The 19,698-nt window shown below is 41.5% G+C and overlaps 1 protein-coding gene across 1 annotated transcript in view; it reads right to left on the bottom strand.

Annotated features, from left to right (window-relative positions):
• LOC134082546 (protein NLRC5-like) overlaps positions 1-19,698 on the bottom strand; it is a 176,473-nt gene that overhangs the window by 40,834 nt on the left and 115,941 nt on the right. Inside the window, exons 18-23 of the mRNA XM_062538339.1 lie at positions 17,640-17,810; positions 14,714-14,887; positions 7,964-8,134; positions 2,638-2,808; positions 2,240-2,413; positions 146-319 (exon numbers count right to left, since the gene is read on the bottom strand). Coding sequence (XP_062394323.1) covers positions 146-319; positions 2,240-2,413; positions 2,638-2,808; positions 7,964-8,134; positions 14,714-14,887; positions 17,640-17,810 — 1,035 coding nt within the window. The remainder of the gene's footprint in view (positions 1-145; positions 320-2,239; positions 2,414-2,637; positions 2,809-7,963; positions 8,135-14,713; positions 14,888-17,639; positions 17,811-19,698) is intronic.

Below are 19,698 nucleotides of genomic sequence, written 5' to 3'. Positions count from 1 at the left end.
CTTTTCTCCCTTTTCTCATTGTTGGGGCAGCATTCTTACTGACTAGATCCTTAGACTGTGACACAGAGCCATCTCTTAGCACATTTGAACTCCCCCACCCTTTACATGTACAGGATTCACAGACTGTCCATAAGGAATAACTGACCTCAGTGTTTCGAGTTGGCACTTTGGGTCTTCCAACAGTCCCACAGAGATCTCCAGCAGTCCTTCATCCTCCAGTTTGTTATTGCTCATGTCCAGTTCTTTCAGAGTAGTTATTGTTTGCAATACTGATGCAATCATTACACAGCTTGCTTTAGAGAGCTGAAACAGATTTAGCCTGTTGGAAAATACAGAAGAAATTGTCTATGGGTATGCATTTATGCACCCTGTGACACATAAACTATATTGCCAAAAGTCCCTTAACTGGGCTAGGCCCCTTAAGGTCAGCGCCCACCAGACATGGCATTCAGCGGTGTGGGCTTGACACGCAGGATAGGAATCAGTTTTTATATACTGTTGTGACTACTACATTGGACAACTGGAATAAACTCCTTCCTGTTGATACGGAATTCTGTGGACCTATTTCCTTAACACTGCACACAAGTGAAGAAATTGCTTCTGTTCAGAAACATCAGCATAGCCATCATAACAACCATTAGTGCATCACACATTTAGCCAAACAGTTAATCTAATGTGAAAACCACTACATGCACTAAACAGTTCCCTACATACAGTTAGGCTCATAAGTATTTGAACCCATGCTTAAGTTCACTAAAAAGATACATAAAAAAATAATCTTTTCGAAATTGATCTTAACACTTGGAGGTCCGGGGCCTTTTCAGGCACTTTGAGGCAGTCAGCTATACCTTGAGATTTTTTAAGTTTTTCATCTAACTAAAAACATCTATGCAAAAGTGGCACATATGGTTATATTCTAGAGGTCCTCCGCAATAATTATATGAGAGTAAAGTGGATGTAATGAAATTACCTTTTATTATAATTCAGTGTAAACACAACTATTTAAAAAAAATGATTTTCAAATGTCGGAGGTCAAAGGTCAAAAACACACTATAAATATAGCCGCAAGCGGCGATGGCGGGCCCGAGCACCTGCGGTGCGGAGACCTGTGACATTTCGGAAACTAACAAAGCAACATGTGCGTGTTGGTGGGCATGTGCATGAGCAACACACATGCCCACCAAAATTGGTTAATTTTGGTGAATGTGCGTGTAAACCACAACAGACAATGCGCTAGGTGGCGCTATAGAGTCCCTAAGCCACACCCTAGGCCAGAGCTCTGTCTCTGACTATCGATAGCAATAACGCACAAGCCCACCAAATTTGGTTCATTTTCGTGAATATATGGGTCAACCACAATAGACACTGCGCTAGGTGGCGCTATAGAGTCCCTAAGCCACACCCTAGGCCAGAGCTCTGTCTCTGACTAGAGATAGCAATAACACACATGTCCACCAAAATTGGTTAATTTGGGAGCTCAATACAAATCAAACCAGTTAATAGGCTAAAAAAAAAGGTTAAAAAAATACCTCACACCAGTCTGTGGGTACGGTGAAGGGTATGTGATGATGTGGGGCTGTTTTAATTCCAAAAAACAAAGGAATTTTAACAATGTGCATAATATCCTGAATCTATGAAATAACTGGCCTTTAAAAATAACAATCTGCCTGCCTCTATGGGAATTTAATATAGGGGTGAGAAAAGCCTACTTATGACCCCTACATTATTCATTCACAAAGACAATTGGTGTCCTTAAAGGTTGGATATTCCCTCCAATTAATTTCCAAAAAGATGATCTTATATTAATCTTTTAGTCAGCTTTAGCATGGATTCAAATACTTATGAGCCTAACTGTACATAGACTATATCAAACCTGGGTCACTATCAAGTCATCATAAAAATCCAGACAGTCGTCTCCCACTGGCCTTATATGATATAAGTCTTTGGGCTTTACTATATCATATCCCTGACTAGTTACGCATGTTAATGTATGACACAGAGTACTGTTTCATATTTAATATTTAAGTGGCCAAATAAAATCAATTAATACATCAATTCTGTTTCTTTAGTTTAGAGTACATACTGAAGTAACTCAACTTTTTTGCAATGTGACTTGCAGTCTGAACAGTTATATCATAATATATATTCAGGTTACAGTGCTCAGCAGCCCAAGCCATTTCCTAATTTCATTGTGACAAAAATCCAGAATGCAACTGGTTTCTGTTTCTAGAATACATACTGAAGTGCTTCAATTTTACGGTGAGGATCCTTCAGTGTAGCAGATAACAGCTTCTGTGCTGATTCTCCAGGATTATTGTTGCTCATATCCAGCTCTTTCACACAGGAGGGGTTTAACATCAGAGCCAGAGCCAGACAAACATAACCATCATCTGAGATACCACAATCACAGAGCCTGAGAGAGAGAGAGAGAGAGAGAGAGAGAGAGAGAGAGAGAGAGAGAGAGAGAGAGAGAGAGAGAGAAAAACAAGAGAGAAAGCAAGATGACAAACCGTATTAACATATACTTAGAGAGCCTGTGAGAAAGAGGGAGAAGATATCATAATATAACTCCAACCTAAAATGTGCTGCACTGGTCATAATAACAATCCTTTACTATAAGAGATGTTTCACACCAACCTTAATGTCTGCAGTTTGCTGTGAGGACTACATAGACCCTTAGAGAGAAATGGAACACCACAACCTTTCAAGTCATTGTGACTCAGGTCCAGCTCTATCAGGGAGTTTGGTGACTGTAGAACATCAGCCAGAATGCTACAGGACCGCTCCGAGAGGTTGCTGTCAGCAAGTCTGTATAACAAAATGACAGAAGATAAAACAAAACCAGTTGTAAGTAGTGCTATGAGAGCTGGGTCTTTAGACATTTTTTGAAGAGTGGGATGTCCCTGCTCTAGTAGGAATTGGTAGTGTGTTCAACCAATGTAGAATAATGTGGTGTTTCATACCAGTAATTAATGTAAGAGCAGAGAGACCTGTAACACACTACTTTCAACTTTATTCTTCTTCCTCATCTTCGTACCAACCAACTACCTGTATCCTCATGATGCACTCTAGCGGCCATCTTAGATGAAAATGAGGAAATTATGCACAACCATTCAAAAGTGTGACTGCGTTTCTAACAATATAAAGCTTGATGCAAATGGGTCCATCAGAGGTGGAAAAATCAGGTTTCAGTGAGTAAAAGTCCCACCATATCTGTGCCAGAGCGGTAGATAAATCAGAGTGGCGACACTCCCAGACCTCCAGAGGAAACAATGGCGAACGTTTTTCCAGGCTACTTCCGCGTTATGGAGAGCTCAACAGTTCCTAACATTGACATTCGCGTTGTTGGCCCCATTCACTACCATTAGTGTCTGCCTAACTTTGTCAGCAGTAAGTAAACAAAAGCACAACGTTTTTTAAATTGTTATATATATTTTCTATATCAACTGTACCAGTATATACTGGTAGTGTTATTTGAGTTGTTTGTGCTGCTCATTTAACTGTTATTTTTTGTCTTAGTTATGACCGAAATTTCAGCGTAGTGTCATCTCATGTTAACGTTACAGCATGGACAATACATAATAAAAACTGTTTTCGCTGTCATTCTGATAATAGGCTTACTATTTAAGCAGCAGCTCGAGATTATTATCACGCGTCACGTATAGCTGAGGAGGAGAAGAGTGTCGGAGAATGGAGGAAGAAGACGAATTTGCAATGAAACAAGCTTCTTCTAATTCCTCCTCGTACGAGCATGCTCCAAACAAAAGGAATAAACTTTATGCGGAATAAAGGTTTACATGGTCAAGGAATTCAATAATCATTTTCATGCGGAATAAGCGTTTACATGTGCTTTTTTAAAGCGGAATTAAGTTTTATTCAGAATTAAGTTTGTTTTATTCAGAATTAAAGCTCTCATGTAAACGCAGCACGTGTGTGTGTGTGTGTGTGTGTGTGTGTGTGTGTGTGTGTGTGTGTGTGTGTGTGTGACTGACACCTAGTTTCCTAGTATAAGATCGGAATATCAGGCCTAAATTTGAGGCATAATGAGGCGGGGGTGAGGGTCTGTGCTTAGTGTCTCAGCCCAAGGAGCTAAGGGATCCTTGGTCTGAAAAAGGTTTGTTCACACTGTCTACACACACATGAAAACATACACACCCATACAAACACACGCACGCGCGCACACACACACGCACACGCACACACACACACACACACACACACACACACACACACACACACACACACACACACACACACACACACACACACACACACACACACACACACACACACACACACGGCATGCCCTATATAAAGAAATATATTAACATATTGAATATTATTACAGTTTTTCTCAAATGCTAAAACACATTTCACAAACGTTTCCTCCATGTTCCCCAATGTCTAAACACAATACCCTTTTCTAAAGCTACATAAGCACAACCACACCTTATCACTTCAAAACTCAAACTTTCACACCAAAAGAGCAGCTCGAAGCTTTCAAAAATGTAAACACTATACACATCATTACACACTACAGCAAAACAATTGAAAACACAATGCTCAATTTGTGAGAAGGTTCTTTGTTTCATAACTGCCAATGCATAGAGTAACGGATCTTCTTAGATCTCTGCAGAGGATTAGGCATTTGAAGAGTTCTTTTCCAAAACGCTATATCCACCATTTTACTAATGAATTTTCATAAATATATTTTTTACATTTTGTTTTTCAAGTAATTGGGTTATGTTTAGTTACAGTAATTTATCTTCACTCAATAAAAACAAAACAGCTGCATTTTTATTACCTGAAACACACAAATACTGTAAATATGGTAACATGATTTGTTACAGTACAGTAATGTCTATAGAATGGATTTATAGCGTTTTGGAAAAGAGCTCTTCATTTAGAGTTGTGAGTTTCATATGAAGAGTACCAAAAATTCTCCAAGTACTAGCCTGGCAAGCCAAACTACACAGAAATGTATAGGCAAAAATATTTTTGGCCACTAGGGTGCGTCTAGATTTCTAGGCTATCCAAGTACAATACTGTAACACAACTCAATGCAAAAACCAGAATCTACACAACAGTACTCTTGAAAACGTGATCAGGGTGTGAATTTTTTTTTTCTTATGGGTGTGAAATTTATTTTCTTCGTTCACACCACACACACACACACCACAGTCACTGTGCGCATTAGCAACAAGTGTCTTCATTTTTTAGTCGTTGTGTGTAATGAATGACGCCAGGTGTGTTCATTGTGTTCAGTTATTGCTGACTGTGGCAAGCATTTTGCATCACATGAGCATTCATTTGAGAATATGTTTTGCAACATGTGTTTTAGCAAGGAAAAATGTGCTTAGATTTATGAGAACGGAGGATTGTGTTTTGAGAATTGTGTCTTCATGTGAAATGTGTTTATGGTATTGAAAAATTGTGGCTAGATTTAGTAAATGTGTTTAGACAACTGGTCATTTGGTTTAGAGGATTGGCTTTTGTGTTTTAGCATTTGAGAAAAACTGTAACATATTGAATATGTTGGTTGTGAGTGTCACTCCTCACAATTAACTTAAAGAGGACATAGAACGGATGAATTGAGTATTGTACCAGAGACGGTTTATAAAGCGAGACAAGTCATATGAGGGTCAATTCCGGTTACCCTGTGACGTAGTGCCACTCCCATTTAGGAGGCAAACGGGAGGCAAACGGGATAAATAAACCTTATCTCGGATTATGACAATTCCCTTAGCCCTACATTCAGCAATGCAAGTAACGAACCCATATTCTACAAGGCACACGTCTTTCTAACATTCCCACATTGAAATCGTATTTTCCAGCGTGATAAATACATAGAAAAATTACTTTGTTCACGACCTGTCCCTCCTGACCTGACCTGTCTCCGCTAATTGCGCAGGCCACCTGTTATCAACGGCACACTGCTTCTGCTGCTTCTACACTGGTCTAAACCGATTACTCGTCACTGATCACGCCCCTTTAGGAGGCGGAAGTGGGCACCATTTCATTCCATTGAAAACCCCCTTTATGATTCATCTTCCTAACTATACGATCTTTGATTGTACTGTGTTCTCTGATGTTAAAATAGTATATTCAACTTTGATTTATGAAAGTATCTTCATCTAGTATCTTTAGATGTTTCATACAGTAGGTCGATAGTAGACAGCATTGACTTCAAAATTATACCGAACAAAAATATAAATGCACTTTGAGCAAGCTTGACTGCTTCCTGTGGATTCCACTTGCTCCCTTTTCTCACTGTTTGGGCAGCATTCTTGATGACTAGATCCATAGACTGTGACAGGGCCATCTCTTAGCACATTTGAACTTATCCACCCTTTGCATTACTGAAGTTATGGTAAGTACTTGCTAACTTATCCATTTGCCTGGTGTTTTTACAAGTGTTAATTATTACAAGTACAAGTTGGACTGAATATCTTGTCCGTAAAGCTGGGCATACACTGTGCAATTTTTTCAATCACAGTATTCTGCTGCTGCTCATACTGTACGAGTGAATTCGCAGGGGCAGCTCACGATTCCTGTTCTCACACTACACGATCCGATGGTCGGATGCGATTTGACTGCTCACACTGTACGTCCATATCGCAACTCGTCGGACTCTTATCTGGAACTTTATCAGCTGTGCTGCCATGCGGCTCCGTGTTGTCTAATTGCTTTCAGTGTTGCCAGGTCACGTGAGGAGTAATACGCAGCAGTGGGGTGTCCTACGAAGCTCGATTAGTGCCTTAGCGAGGTATGTTGCGCTCAAAACCAGGGTATGCTGTCATACGAAAGTGGATTTGTTTTAGCGTCGCTGTATCACCATGGTATCTTATGCTCGCAACCAAACCTGGTCGGGAGCGGGTTATGTGCTTAGTTATAGCTCAAATCGTGAAATATCACCGCCCTCTGACCAATTCTAACCAATCCATTATCTTGAAAAACGAAGTTCTCTCACGTGTGCTAATCTGTCTACTTTGAACAGGTCCAGCCCCGCCTCTGCAAACATTTTGAATCTCGAAGGCGCTTTTAACTATGTTGTGCGTGCAAATATGTCACTACTATGGACATGCATGCCATACAATATCTGATGACCATCGACTTTTTGATGTTATAGGTTAGACACTAAAAAAGACCACCCTAGATTTCGCTACCGCTCATAAATGCGGAAGTAATCGTTTTTAAACCTGGCTGTCTTGTGCGTCTCCACGTTTCCCGATTGGTCAAAATCGCCCCAACCACGAGAACGCGCACAGATCTGAGCTGAAAGCCTAGTTTGACAAATTTATCACATACCTGCTGTCGTAGGATCACTTAACTTAATACCCGAGTTGAGGCTTTGTGCAGCCTCGATATGTCTAGATAACCTAGATTTGTCTAACTTGCTTCGTAGGACACCCCACTGGTCTCTGAAAATAAGCCGTAATAAACACACAACCCCAAAAGGTTATAGCATCCCCTCCCCGAACCCCTTTTACCTTTCTGGGGTGGTCATAGAGGAGCCTACAGTGAGAGTCGACGCAGCTGCATAGCCTAGGTTCAAAATGCCCCCTGTGTATGCTACGTGTAGGCGCTGCGTGCAACCAGCAACTTCACACAAAATCAAGCCCAAGTCACTTAAAATAAGCAGACTATGGCAACACCATTTGTTTTGTTGTCCGTATCTGTGTTCGCGCATGTGTAGTGTGACAGGTTGAGGTAAATCGGCTCAAACAGTGCTTCAACAGTGCGACAGACTCACGAGGGGCGACCAGGATTTCAAACAAGTTTGATATTCTCCCGATCGATCGGGAGGTGGCCGGGAGGTGGTCGTGAGGTGGTAATCGCTTCTCGTTACCCCATGTATACTACATGATGCGAGACGCATGACTGAGCCAAAATTCGGCCCGATCCCCAAAATAGTCGCACGACTCAAAAATCGTGGCAAAATGGGCCAAAAGGAATAACTGACCTCAGTGTCTCCAGCTGGCATTTTGGGTCTCTTAGTCCCACACAGAGCTGCTTTAGTCCTTCATCCTCCAGTTTGCTACCATTCATGTAAAGTTCTTTCAGAGTAGTTGTCTTTTGCAATACCGATGCAATAAATTTACAGCTTGCTTTAGAGAGGTGACACTGATTTAGCCTGTGGAAAAATACAGAAGACATATATTCAGCATGTACTCTGTCCATGGGTATATTCTATTCCATGTATAGTTACACACTATAGAACATTTAGCTAATTAATCAGAGTTTTACCAACAGCTTGATATTTGACATAGGCTTATGTTCATGGTAACCAAAATCTAGATCAGTACATTTAGTAAGTGATCACTATTTATCTGGCTGTCTAGGTGTTTTCATGATACTGTTTAGGCTGAGAATAGTGGATAGCACTACCACCACCACGGCATGTATTGGTCTGTTGGCCTTCACCATTTCTCCAAGAATGCAACATCGCAAGCTAACATACAGTCATGGTTGAAATTGTTGGCACCCCATGCTAAAGTTGACTAAAAGGAGGAATATAAAATCATCTTTTGGAAATTGATTTTAATGGCTTAAGTAATAAAATTAGGAAAAATCCAACCTTTAAGGACACACCAAATTTCTTTGTGAATGAATAATGTATCATAAATAAATAAATGTTCTTCCCAAAATACTGGGGTCAAAAATATTGGCACCCCTACGTAACCCTATGGGAATTTTTTTTTTTTTTTTTAAAGATTTATTTTTGGGCTTTTTATGCCTTTATTTGGACAGGACAGTAGAGAGAATGACAGGAAGTGAGTGGGAGAGAGAGTCGGGGTGGGATCTGGAAAGGACCACGGGGCGGGAATCGAACCCGGGTCGCCAGCGTACGGTGCAGGTGCCCCAGCCAGTTGCGCCACTGCCGGGGCCAACCCTATGGGAATTTAACACATAGGGTTAGGAAGTTTTTTTTATTTTTAAAGGCCACTTATTTCATGGATCCAGGATACTATGCATCCTGATGAAGTTCCCTTGGTCTTTAGAACTAAAATTGACCCACATCATCACACACCCTTCACCATACCTAGAGATAGGCATGGTGTTTTGCTCAGTTTTGTTCAGTTAGCCTATTAGCTTGTTTGATTTGCATTGAGTTCAATGAGCATCAAACAGGCTAATAGGCTAACTGAAGAAAACTGAACAAAACACCATGCCTATCTCTAGATATGGTGAAGGGTGTGTGATGATGTGGGTCAATTTTAGTTCTAAAGACCAAGGGAACTTTATCAGGATGCAAAGTATCCATGAAATACGTGGTCTTTTAAAAAAAAAAAAAACCCTGCCTGCCTGTATGTTAACCCTATGTGTTAAATTCCCATAGGGTTACATAGGGGTGCCAATATTTTTGACCTCGGTATTTTGGGAAGAACATTTATTTATTTATGATACATTATTCATTCACAAAGAAAATTGGTGTCCTTAAAAGTTGGATTTTTCCTAATTTTATTACTTAAGCCATTAAAATCAACTTCCAAAAGATGATTTGATATTCCTCTTTTTAGTCAACTTTAGCATGGGTGCCAACAATTTCAACCATGACTGTATGCATATATTCTATGTATATGCATTATGTTATGATAATATTCTAAATGTTTATGAACACCATTATTTATTCATTCTCCACTTATGTTTTTAATTAGAGTACGCAGACCCACAGAGGGAAGAAAACCACCAAGACTATCAGATCAGAATCAATCTTTGAGAACTCAAGATGCAGTTTATCTTCATGGATTACATTTTTCTAGGTGATGTTGAATCCATAAACACACTAATAGGTTCCCCTAGTTTATGAAATTCTTACGTTTGATTTCAGAATACTGTGAACATTTATTAATGAGGTAAATATGCATTTATGTCAGATTTTCTCAAGGTTTGCAATGAGGCAAGTTGATATGAAGACTGATGGCATAACAAAAAGCTCAGCATCTCTCTCAAAGATGTCATCCACTACAAGAAGAGTTTGCAGGCGTGCTATGAAACATTATGACAATGAAGTGGGACAGTGCCTTGGAGATGAAAGGGAGTTTGTTATCATTGATGAAAGCCACTTCCGCTATAAACTAAAGGTATCAGGACTGGCTTCTAATTTGTTCATTTAAAAGTGTCTGGTACAGTCTCCCCACGGTATCATAGAATTAGGTACCAATAGAATAGAATTAGGTACAACAATGAACATAGAACATAGATTTTTAGGGATGAGTAGAGGGCATATAGGGGGACATCTCATCGTGAATCACTCAAGGTGGTTTGTTGATCCTGTAGTGGAGCTCATACTCAGCACTTAGAGAGAGCATGGTTAACATACAAGTCAACAATTCGGCGATTGAGGGGGAACTGAAGTGCCAAGCTTCTGAAAGAGCATCTTGCAGTTATTGAGTGGACTTATTGGCTTGGAAACAGGCATAAGAAAGGAACTCTTGGTCGTTTACTGAAGAATATTTGGGCCCAGTTTCCCTGCTAGCTCACAGTAGAAGTTCTTTACACTAGAAGCGCCAAGCAGCGGTCATTTGACCGCTGACGCGTATTACTAGAAGTGCCGTGTAGGTTTGACCTATATACCTAGAACTGCCGGGCTGCGGTCTTTTGACCGCAGTGATTGTCACACAGTGCAAAATGTAATTAGTTCACGAGTGCAGAGTGTAATTTCACAGTTGTGTCTTAATGCACCTTTTTGATTATTTTTGTGTTGTGATTTTGGGTTGCCGTGTTTGTGCGTGTGGACTTCAATCCTGTGACTTGTCCCAATCTCTTGAACTGACAATTAACACTCATCACTAGACAATTGGACCTATGGGGAGGGGCTACTTGATCTAATTAGTGGGAACAGGTGTTGGGATGTTGCCATTCCTATATTTGCAGAGAGGATCCAGTCTGTGGGGAACTGGACAAGAAACGGCGACCGAACCAGGAGCGGCGAACCAGGAGTGGAATTACAACGCGCACAAGCCATATCCGGGTGGCAGATTGGGTCTGCCCCCGGTGATGTGAGTAGCTCTCTTTGGCCTTGATTGACAGCGTGTATTTGTTATTGGTCAACTCCGCACTGCCCAAAGCCTTGTGTTGTTTCAGCACGGCAATCGCATAGCTGCTGGTGATCGGGGAGGAGAACCGAATGGCCTGTTGGTGGAGATCCTTCAGGACGGTAATTGTGCTCTGGATTACCCGTGAGTTCCTGTGTTGACTGCTTGGCTTGGCTGGCTAACACGGAAGCTAGGCTACCTGCTCGCTTGCTGCTGCTTGTTGACTTTCATCGCTGGCTTGCTTGTTGCTGTCTGGGGCTAGGACTGCTGCGGGATATCTGGCGCTGCTTGTGGCGGGCGGCGGAACTGCTATCTCTTGTCTTGCTGTTTTTGCACATAGAGCATTTACTGTCGCTTACATTTTATCCGTGGTTTTGCACAACAACCAATGAATTGTAATTTATTTATTTTATGGAGAATAAATGTATATGAAGATTAAACCCCTCTGCCTCCTTGGTTAATTCCACTGCCTACCACCTGGAATCTGAATTCAAAATATATATTGCTGTCTGGTCACGGGCAGCCTAACACTTTAATCTGGTGACATCTTTCAAAAATCTTTTCACTCGATTATATTCCAAATTTATGACCAAGCGATTTGATTCGTGCACGAAGCACCATCTAGCTATCATTATGTGTAAGTAACAGCCTGCCAGTCCAAGGACTCGCTTTAAGTAGTTCACACCAGCATGGCGCTTCTAGTAGGTCGTCAAAGCGGTCAAATGACCAGGGCGCGGCACTTCTAGGTATAAGTGGGTCAGAACAGCACGGCGCTTCTAGTGTTAACTTGAGAGTTACTTTTGAGATGAAGATAACATTCATCTGAGTGACAAATTCTTCTATTTATTTGTTTGACTTGGGCTTGGGCAATTTTAAGATTTATAAGTCTGTAAACTGTATAATGTTTGAAATCCAGCTTACAAAATAGTTTTCTTCTGGAATAGGGCCTTTCAAGTGATACAGATTGTTACAGATTGTTATTAAAGTATGAACACATATTCATACCCTTACCTGTGGTGACTAATGGTACATACCTACACTTGCACATAACTTGTGCAAGTATATGTCTGAACATAACTTGCACATAACTTGTGCAAGTTCTCTAAACGCACGTCATTTTCCATCACTTTCGTTGAAGGCCCACAAACATAATGAACTCATGAGGAACTATTGCTTAGTTAATCTCCTAACAATTCAAGAGGGCTTACATGCGTGAATTCATGATAATCAATGTACAGAAAAAGAAATCATCATGATCATGCTTAATAAAACATAATTCATGATGATGTACCAACCATACTTAATGCTTTTAGTTGATGTGTTGTTCATGCAAGAGATCATGAATGACATATGCTGAACTCATGTCAATTCCTGATGATTCATGAGAAGTTAAGGCATGAAGTAAAACATAAATCATGAATAAATTCATGTATGAGTTCATGATGACTCATGTACCCTTACCATGAAGTGTTACCTAACTTTTATATTTAATCGGCCAAATACAATCAATCAATCAATCAATTCCGTTTCTTTAGAGTACATACGGAGGTACCTCAACTTTTTTGTGACATGTTGTCTGAACAGTTTTATCGGATTATGCTGTATATTCACAATGATGGGCAGTAGCTACTAGCTTAACAACATTTTTCAGTAGCTTGACGGTGACATTGCTATTTACAAAACCAAGTAACTTTTCTTTAGCTAAGCTCTTTTATTGATCAAGTAACGTAATCGAAAGCTATTTTCTCCAGGATATTTCTCATGTTCATAACAGCGTTTCCTGCAGCCATCAACACACACAAATTAGGAAGACAGCCAGGATGTTTATGGGAGCCATTAACTAGTTTTTGTTGTGGTGGTGGTGGTCTACACTAGGTGGCAGTATGGTGTTAGTTAGGTCATAGGTCACGGTGGCACAAGCGTGCCAGGTAACTTAATCACTGGTGTAGGCGGTGGTAATTATGCTAGGGTGGCAGAGAGATCGCACGGTTTTTACTGCTGGCACGCCGCAGCTAGTTTAGCCCTCACGTTTGCCTAGTAAACCCTGTAAACTTTTAGCTTTGCTATTAAATGGGAACACCACCCAAATAGTAAGACGTTGTGGACTTGAACCTTATTGGACAGTGCGTCAAAAACAGGATCTAGCCCTCACCCTGCCGAGTGTCTGATTTGTTTGGAAGACAATCACTACAGCCAGAATGTTTATGTGGCCATGACAACATGCCGGGTACAAGCGCATCGGGTACCAAATGTCCTGGTTTTTTTTTTTAAGTAGGCCTGTTCACTTCTAATCCGCTCACAGAAAGTAAGGAAACTTGACTTTGGCCCATTATATCTCCCCATTATATCTCCCCTATGAGATTCTGGAGCCAGTGGCAATTCCATATCTCCAGAATATGGGACCAAATGCCATCCTCCAGGATGACAACGCTCGCCCCCATTGAGCTGGGATCATCAGAGAGTACCTCCAGAATTTGGGAGTGGAGAGGATGGAATGGCCTGCCGTGACGTGAGTCCAGACCTCAACCCAATTGAACACTTGTGGGATCAGCTTGGGCGTGCTGTACGTGCCAGAGTCACCAACAGAACCAGGTTGGCTGACTTAACAGATCCTTATCGAGGAATGGAATGCCATCCCACAGCAGAATGTAGCAAGGTTGGTGACCAGCATGAGAAGAAGGTGCCAAGCTGTTGTGGCTGCATATGGATCCTCTACACGCTACTGAAGACCCTGACACTGAGTATAAAATGAACAAATGTATGCCTAACATGTTTTGTTTTCCTCATTTCTGTGGGAGAGTGCAATCGTCAATGCTTGAAGTAACAAAGGTGAATTCCAACAGCATAACAGGCCATTTTGGCACATTTTTCGTTGGCACTACTTACACGTTTGCTTGTGTTGCTCATTCCATGGGAGCCCAATGCTTACAAGCTGTACCTCATTGTAAAGGTGACTAATAAACGATGAAAATGACAAACACTTTAGTGATTGGTATTATTAACGTGGAGATATAATGGGCCAAAGACAAGTTTCCATACTTTTTGTGAGCGGTTTATGTTACTTCTAATCTACGTTCTGTGCATGCAATCCTAGGCTACTATTTTTCCTTACGGTATCTTGATCCAGCTGTGCTTATGTGATTGGTTAAAGTAACCCTGCAAAACAAAAATTTACCTTAACCATCACAAACTACCGGCCATGTATGAATTATTACACTAATGTCTGTACACTATACTATACACTATGCATTCTAGCATAACTAGAGCTAAAATGTGCTCTGATTTGCAATTGTTTTTTTGTGAACTGGGCCATTGTTCAATGAATGAATCTAAACATATTTTAGCCCTTATCTGACTGAAAGTTGTGTTGATCACTAAAATTGCGTCGACTTGCAGTTTTAATTGAAAGTAGCTGCTATGTATCAAGCTACTTTTGACAGGATTTTGGAACTTCGCTTGCTACATTTGTATGGGTGGTAGCTTCTGTGTAGTGAAGCTGAATTTATTGTATTGAGTAGTTGGTAGCTTAGCTCACTACACAAATCAAGTAGCTTGCCCATCATTGTATATTCAGGTTACAGTGCTCAGCAACCCCAGCCATTTCTTGATTTCATTGTTCCAAGTTGGAGACAAAAATCCATTCTGCAATTGATTCCGGTTTCTAGAGTACATACTGGATTGCTTCAACTTCATGGTGAGGATCTTCCAGTGTAGCAGATAACAGCTTCTGTGCTGATTCTCCAGGATTATTGTTATTTATATCCAGCTCTTTCACACAGGAGGGATTTAACATCAGAGCCAGAGCCAGACAAACATAACCATCATCTGAGATACCACACTTACAGAGCCTGAGAGAGAGAGAGAGAGAGAGAGAGAGAGAGAGAGAGAGCTGCCATTCTAAAACTACAAGAAAACATGTGCTGCAAAGATACTAATAATAATTCCTTATTATTAAAGGAATAGTTTGGTATTTTACACTTTAAGCCCGTTTTCTGTATTGCCTCTAAACGTTCGTTTTTTTTTTTAAATGTGCAACTTACTGAGTGGCAGTGTTGTGCACGATCACACTTTTCAATAACTAGTTCAAAGTTCATTTGAATGAAAATCTGTTTCTGAACGGTAGCGGCCATTCAGACCTGAAGCATCTAATTTAGAATGTCCGTAAATTGGGCTTTGTTTCCCTGGGCAGATACCGACGCCTAATAAATGCGGCCGCACATTTATTAATAATTAATACTAATAATGCGTCAGCTGTGCATGCCTGACAGCGGAAGAGTGTAGTTTTTACACCGGGAGTATGGAGGAGGCTATAGCCTTGCTGCATTAGGCTACCTGCAGCGATGGAACTGTTCAGTGACATAGGCTACTGTAGGGCTCTTTGAACACACGTTATACATCACTCGATCATCACTGACAAGTAGGGTTGGGACTTTAGATGAATTTTCATGTTCGACTAATCATAACGTTATTGAACAATTAATCGATTACTTGCTAAATCATGATGTCACATGGCATTCAGAGCCGTGTAAACATTTGCCCCCCACCCATAACTCCCACATGTCCAACACGCACACAATTGATATGAACGATGATATTTAAAAAAAAAAAAATACCTTTATCAAGACATAAGTTGTTTACAGGGCATTATGCCATCCGACGTAGGTCCTATTTGAACATGTAGGCTAGCGATTGCAACGCTCACTGGTCATCTCCGGTGCTGGTTTCGTTTATGGTCGGATGAACATTTTGTTACCTTGCCGGTCGGCCCGTTATCTTATCACTTTTAACTTCACTTGCCGGCAGCTTGCGAGGTAATCGTTCAAACACGGGTTATCCTACTGGTATATTGGTGATGAAACAATTAAGAGGCTTGAAGAATACCAGTTTAATAGGTTTCTTTTCGTTTAACATGGAGATGCTTCACAAAACAGTTCTCCCGCATTCATTAACATAACGGAATTTTTCAGCGATTGCATTCACATAGCAGCGGTTCTATATGTGTACAATATATTATGCGTAACGTGATCATGGGTAATGTACGGTAACTTAGTGCAAAGCTGTAGTTTAGGAGTGGCGCCCGTGGGCAGTGAGTGTTTCTTTTGAATTCGTTCATGCACAACACTGCCGAGTGGTTACAATCTTCTATAGCAAGTTTCGCAGCGAAATACAGCTTATGTCATCTTTTATCAGGGATTTTCAAAATCCAGGAAGTACTTTTTCAGATACATGACAACCGTGTGTGCCTAATACATCACACCTGAAGTCACATCCCTATGACTGCCCTACCATCGCCATCCCTATGACTGCCCTACCATCGCCTGCTGTGGTTCCCTGCCCGAATCTTTGGCCCACGCATCCTAGCGACCCATCACTTTCCGAAATAACTAATGGATTACTAATGGACAATTTATTCCCTACACTGGACTATTTGAACTTTCATTTGCCACGTTTACATGATGTTTTTAATTCCGAATTAGTTTATTCAGAATTAAATAAATCGGAATTAAAATATTCTCCTTCGAGTTTACATGGAAATAATAATTCCGAATTGGCGTTTACATGGAGCATAGGTTAATTCCGCTTTATTGTATTCCGCTGAACGTCTGGGGGTCGGGAAGGGTTCCGATTGGACAGGCGGTGCATAAACGCAGCCTAATTAAGGTCCACTGGAAGAAAACAAACTTTAGCTGGCTAGCGGCTTTTTTGTCATCTCGGGTTAACGTTATAGCATGGGCAATAACGTAATGAAAACGGTTTTCGCAGTAATTCTGATAAAAGGCCTACTATTTAACCAGCAGCTCGAGAATATTGTCAAGCTTCACGTTTGCTAGCTGAGGAGGAGAACAGTGCCGGAGAAGGGGGGAAGAAGACGGAGCCGAATTAGCAATGAAACGAGCATGCGCTGCGTCTTCCTCCTTGTATGAGCATGCGCCAAACAAACGGAATAAACTTTGAATCGGAATAAAGGTTTACATGATCAAGGAGTGCGTTAATTCCGCTTTAACATCGGAATAAACCAACCACTTCAATCGGAGTTAAGTTTAATTCCGATTAATCATTTTCAAGCGGAATAAGCGTTTACATGGTCTCTTTTAAAGCGGAATTAACTTTTATTCCGATTTAACTTGGTTTTATTCGGAATTAAAGCACTCATGTAAACGCAGCAATTGTCATTGTAACTTTCAAACTACAAATGACTTTACTGTAACTGACCCCAGGCAGATGGGTTGGGCCCTTGAGTCGTGGATCTGTCTAAGGTTTCTTCCTATATGTATCTCCAATTCTAGGGAGTTTTTCCTTGCCCCTGTTACTCATGGGCTCTCTTTGAATGTTTAACACTCCGTAAAGCGCCATGAGACATGTGTAATGTTTTGGCGCTCTATAAGTGAAATTAAATTGAAATTGAAATTAATATAACACAACAGAAGTTGAATTTCGCAGCGAAACTTGCTGTAGAAGATCGTTGAAGACCAGTAACCACTAACCACAATTGCAGAAACAGGATCAATTGTGGAGATTCCGGTGTCAAACACTCGTTTGCATGCTAGACAATACAGAAAACGGGCCGAACTATTCCTTTAAGACACGTCTAACTCCAACCTTAATGTCTGCAGTTTGTTGTTGGGACTACACAGACCCTTAGAGAGAAATGTCACGCCACCATCTCCCAGGTCATTGTCACTTAGGTCCAGCTCTATCAGGGTGTTTGGTGACTGTAGAACAGCAGCCACAATTCCACAGGACCAGTCTGAGAGGTTGCAGTTAGCAAGTCTGTATAACATGACAGAAGATACAACATTACAGAAAAGGACAAATACATAAGATATACTGTTTACAAGATGGCACAATAACTCAGTCCCTAGGAGTCCCATGGAGGTACTGCAAGGGGTCCGGCAAATGTTTTCATCTGAAGCTTTTTTCCAATCATCTAAAAAAGCTTAAATTGTGGACCCAGTCCTCAATGTTCATGTTTTCAATGGATAGGCCGTAGGTTAAAATCAAATCAAGTGTGTGGCCGAGGACATGGGTGGGCTGATCAATATGCTGCATAAAACCAAGCGAGTCCAACACTTGACAGAATTCTTTGACAAAGGGTTTATCTGGACAACAGACATGAATATTAAAATCCCCTAAAATCAACAAGCAATCATATAGTGTGATATAATGTGATAAAAAGTCTAAGAATTCTGTTAAGAAGTCCTTGTTAGGTTTCGGGGGCCGATAGACCAGAGCACACACTAATGGGGCTGAAGATTCCACCATGACGCATTGAAATTCGAAGGTGGAATAAGCCCCTGTGGACAGTGAGCAAATTTTAAAATTGTTCTTAAAAAACAGAGCCGAGCCACCCCCCCTCCCCCCCTCCGCGTAGTCCTTGGCGTACTGATAAAAGAGCAGTTTGTGGGACAGAGTTTTCCGAAAACAGATGTTTCAACTGAGCTCGCGCCTATACAAAAATCCAAGCGTTTTTGAGTGAAAAAGTCATTTAGGAGGAAGGACTTATTTGACACCGACCGGGCATTGAGCAGAGACACCTTGGCCGTAATGTAAACAGGAGGCTCTATGCAGTCTAGATAGGCCAGATGGCGGAGATTGTCCATGTTTACACCGCTACCAGGGGGGATAGATTTCCGACAGCGGCGGGGGTTCTTGTGAACTGGGATGAAGTCGGAGCGCTGTACTGGGCCAGTGCCCGTTGTAAACGGCAAGGTAGCAAGACCCTCATGCACACTAGGCTGGTAGGAGGTATTGTGAGGGTCAAGCTGGGCAGAGAGTCAAAGTTACTAAAAGCAATAAAATTGATAAAAGTGGAAATTAGTTGGCCGACACTGGTTATGTTTGGATGAAAACCATCCCTGTCAAATAAATAAATACAAATTTCTAAGCCATTGGTGAAGGCTCCAGAGGCGACTAAAACATTCAGAACTCATTGAGGAAGATGGGATGGGGCCAGACAGAATGCAGAGTTTCTTTAAAGACTCAATGACATAACATAAGTGCTCAATGTCCTGTTGTAATTTAGCAGACATTCTATCCATAACATCATTTGTCCCTGTATGGACCATTACAATAGAGACAGTTGGGTGAAGCTGGAGAGGTGCAGCGTTTTTTCGCTTTGTGGAGAGGAGTTTGATCACCCAGCACCACGGGACTAGATGGTCGCGCTGGCTGTCGGGTAGCCATGCAACCTCGGGCTCTGTGCCCTGGAGTGTCTCGAGCAGCCCGAAGGAGTTGGAGAGTGGAATGGCGAAGTCCTCGTCATCCAGGGCGAAGAGCGGGACGGACAGCCTTCCCCCGTTTCTCGTGGCGGTCGTCCAGGTGGAGTGTGGATCCCGACCCGCCCGTTGTATGGTGTCCAGCCGGGAGAGCAGCAGGGATTGCCGCTGAGAGAGCGTCGCCCAGGAGAACCTCGATGGCGCGGAGTTCCGACCTCAGGCTGGACACATCAGGGTCCGAGCGGGCAGGAGAGGAAGAGGCATCAGGTAGGCAAGCCTCCATAGTCCAAGTTAGGACTCAGGTAGAAGCCGAGTTGAAGCCAGGTAGCCGGTTAAGTTTTCAATAGCGTTTTTTAGTAACAGCGCACGCTAAAACTCGAACCACTCTGTACTGCGCTATGTTGCTAAGTTCTTTAACATCGCAATTATTTCCAATGAATTCC

The sequence above is a fragment of the Sardina pilchardus genome, chromosome 1 (genome assembly GCF_963854185.1).
Source record: "Sardina pilchardus chromosome 1, fSarPil1.1, whole genome shotgun sequence".
Classification (NCBI taxonomy): Eukaryota; Metazoa; Chordata; class Actinopteri; order Clupeiformes; family Clupeidae; genus Sardina; species Sardina pilchardus.
This window is presented reverse-complemented; position numbering and strand designations above follow the sequence as displayed.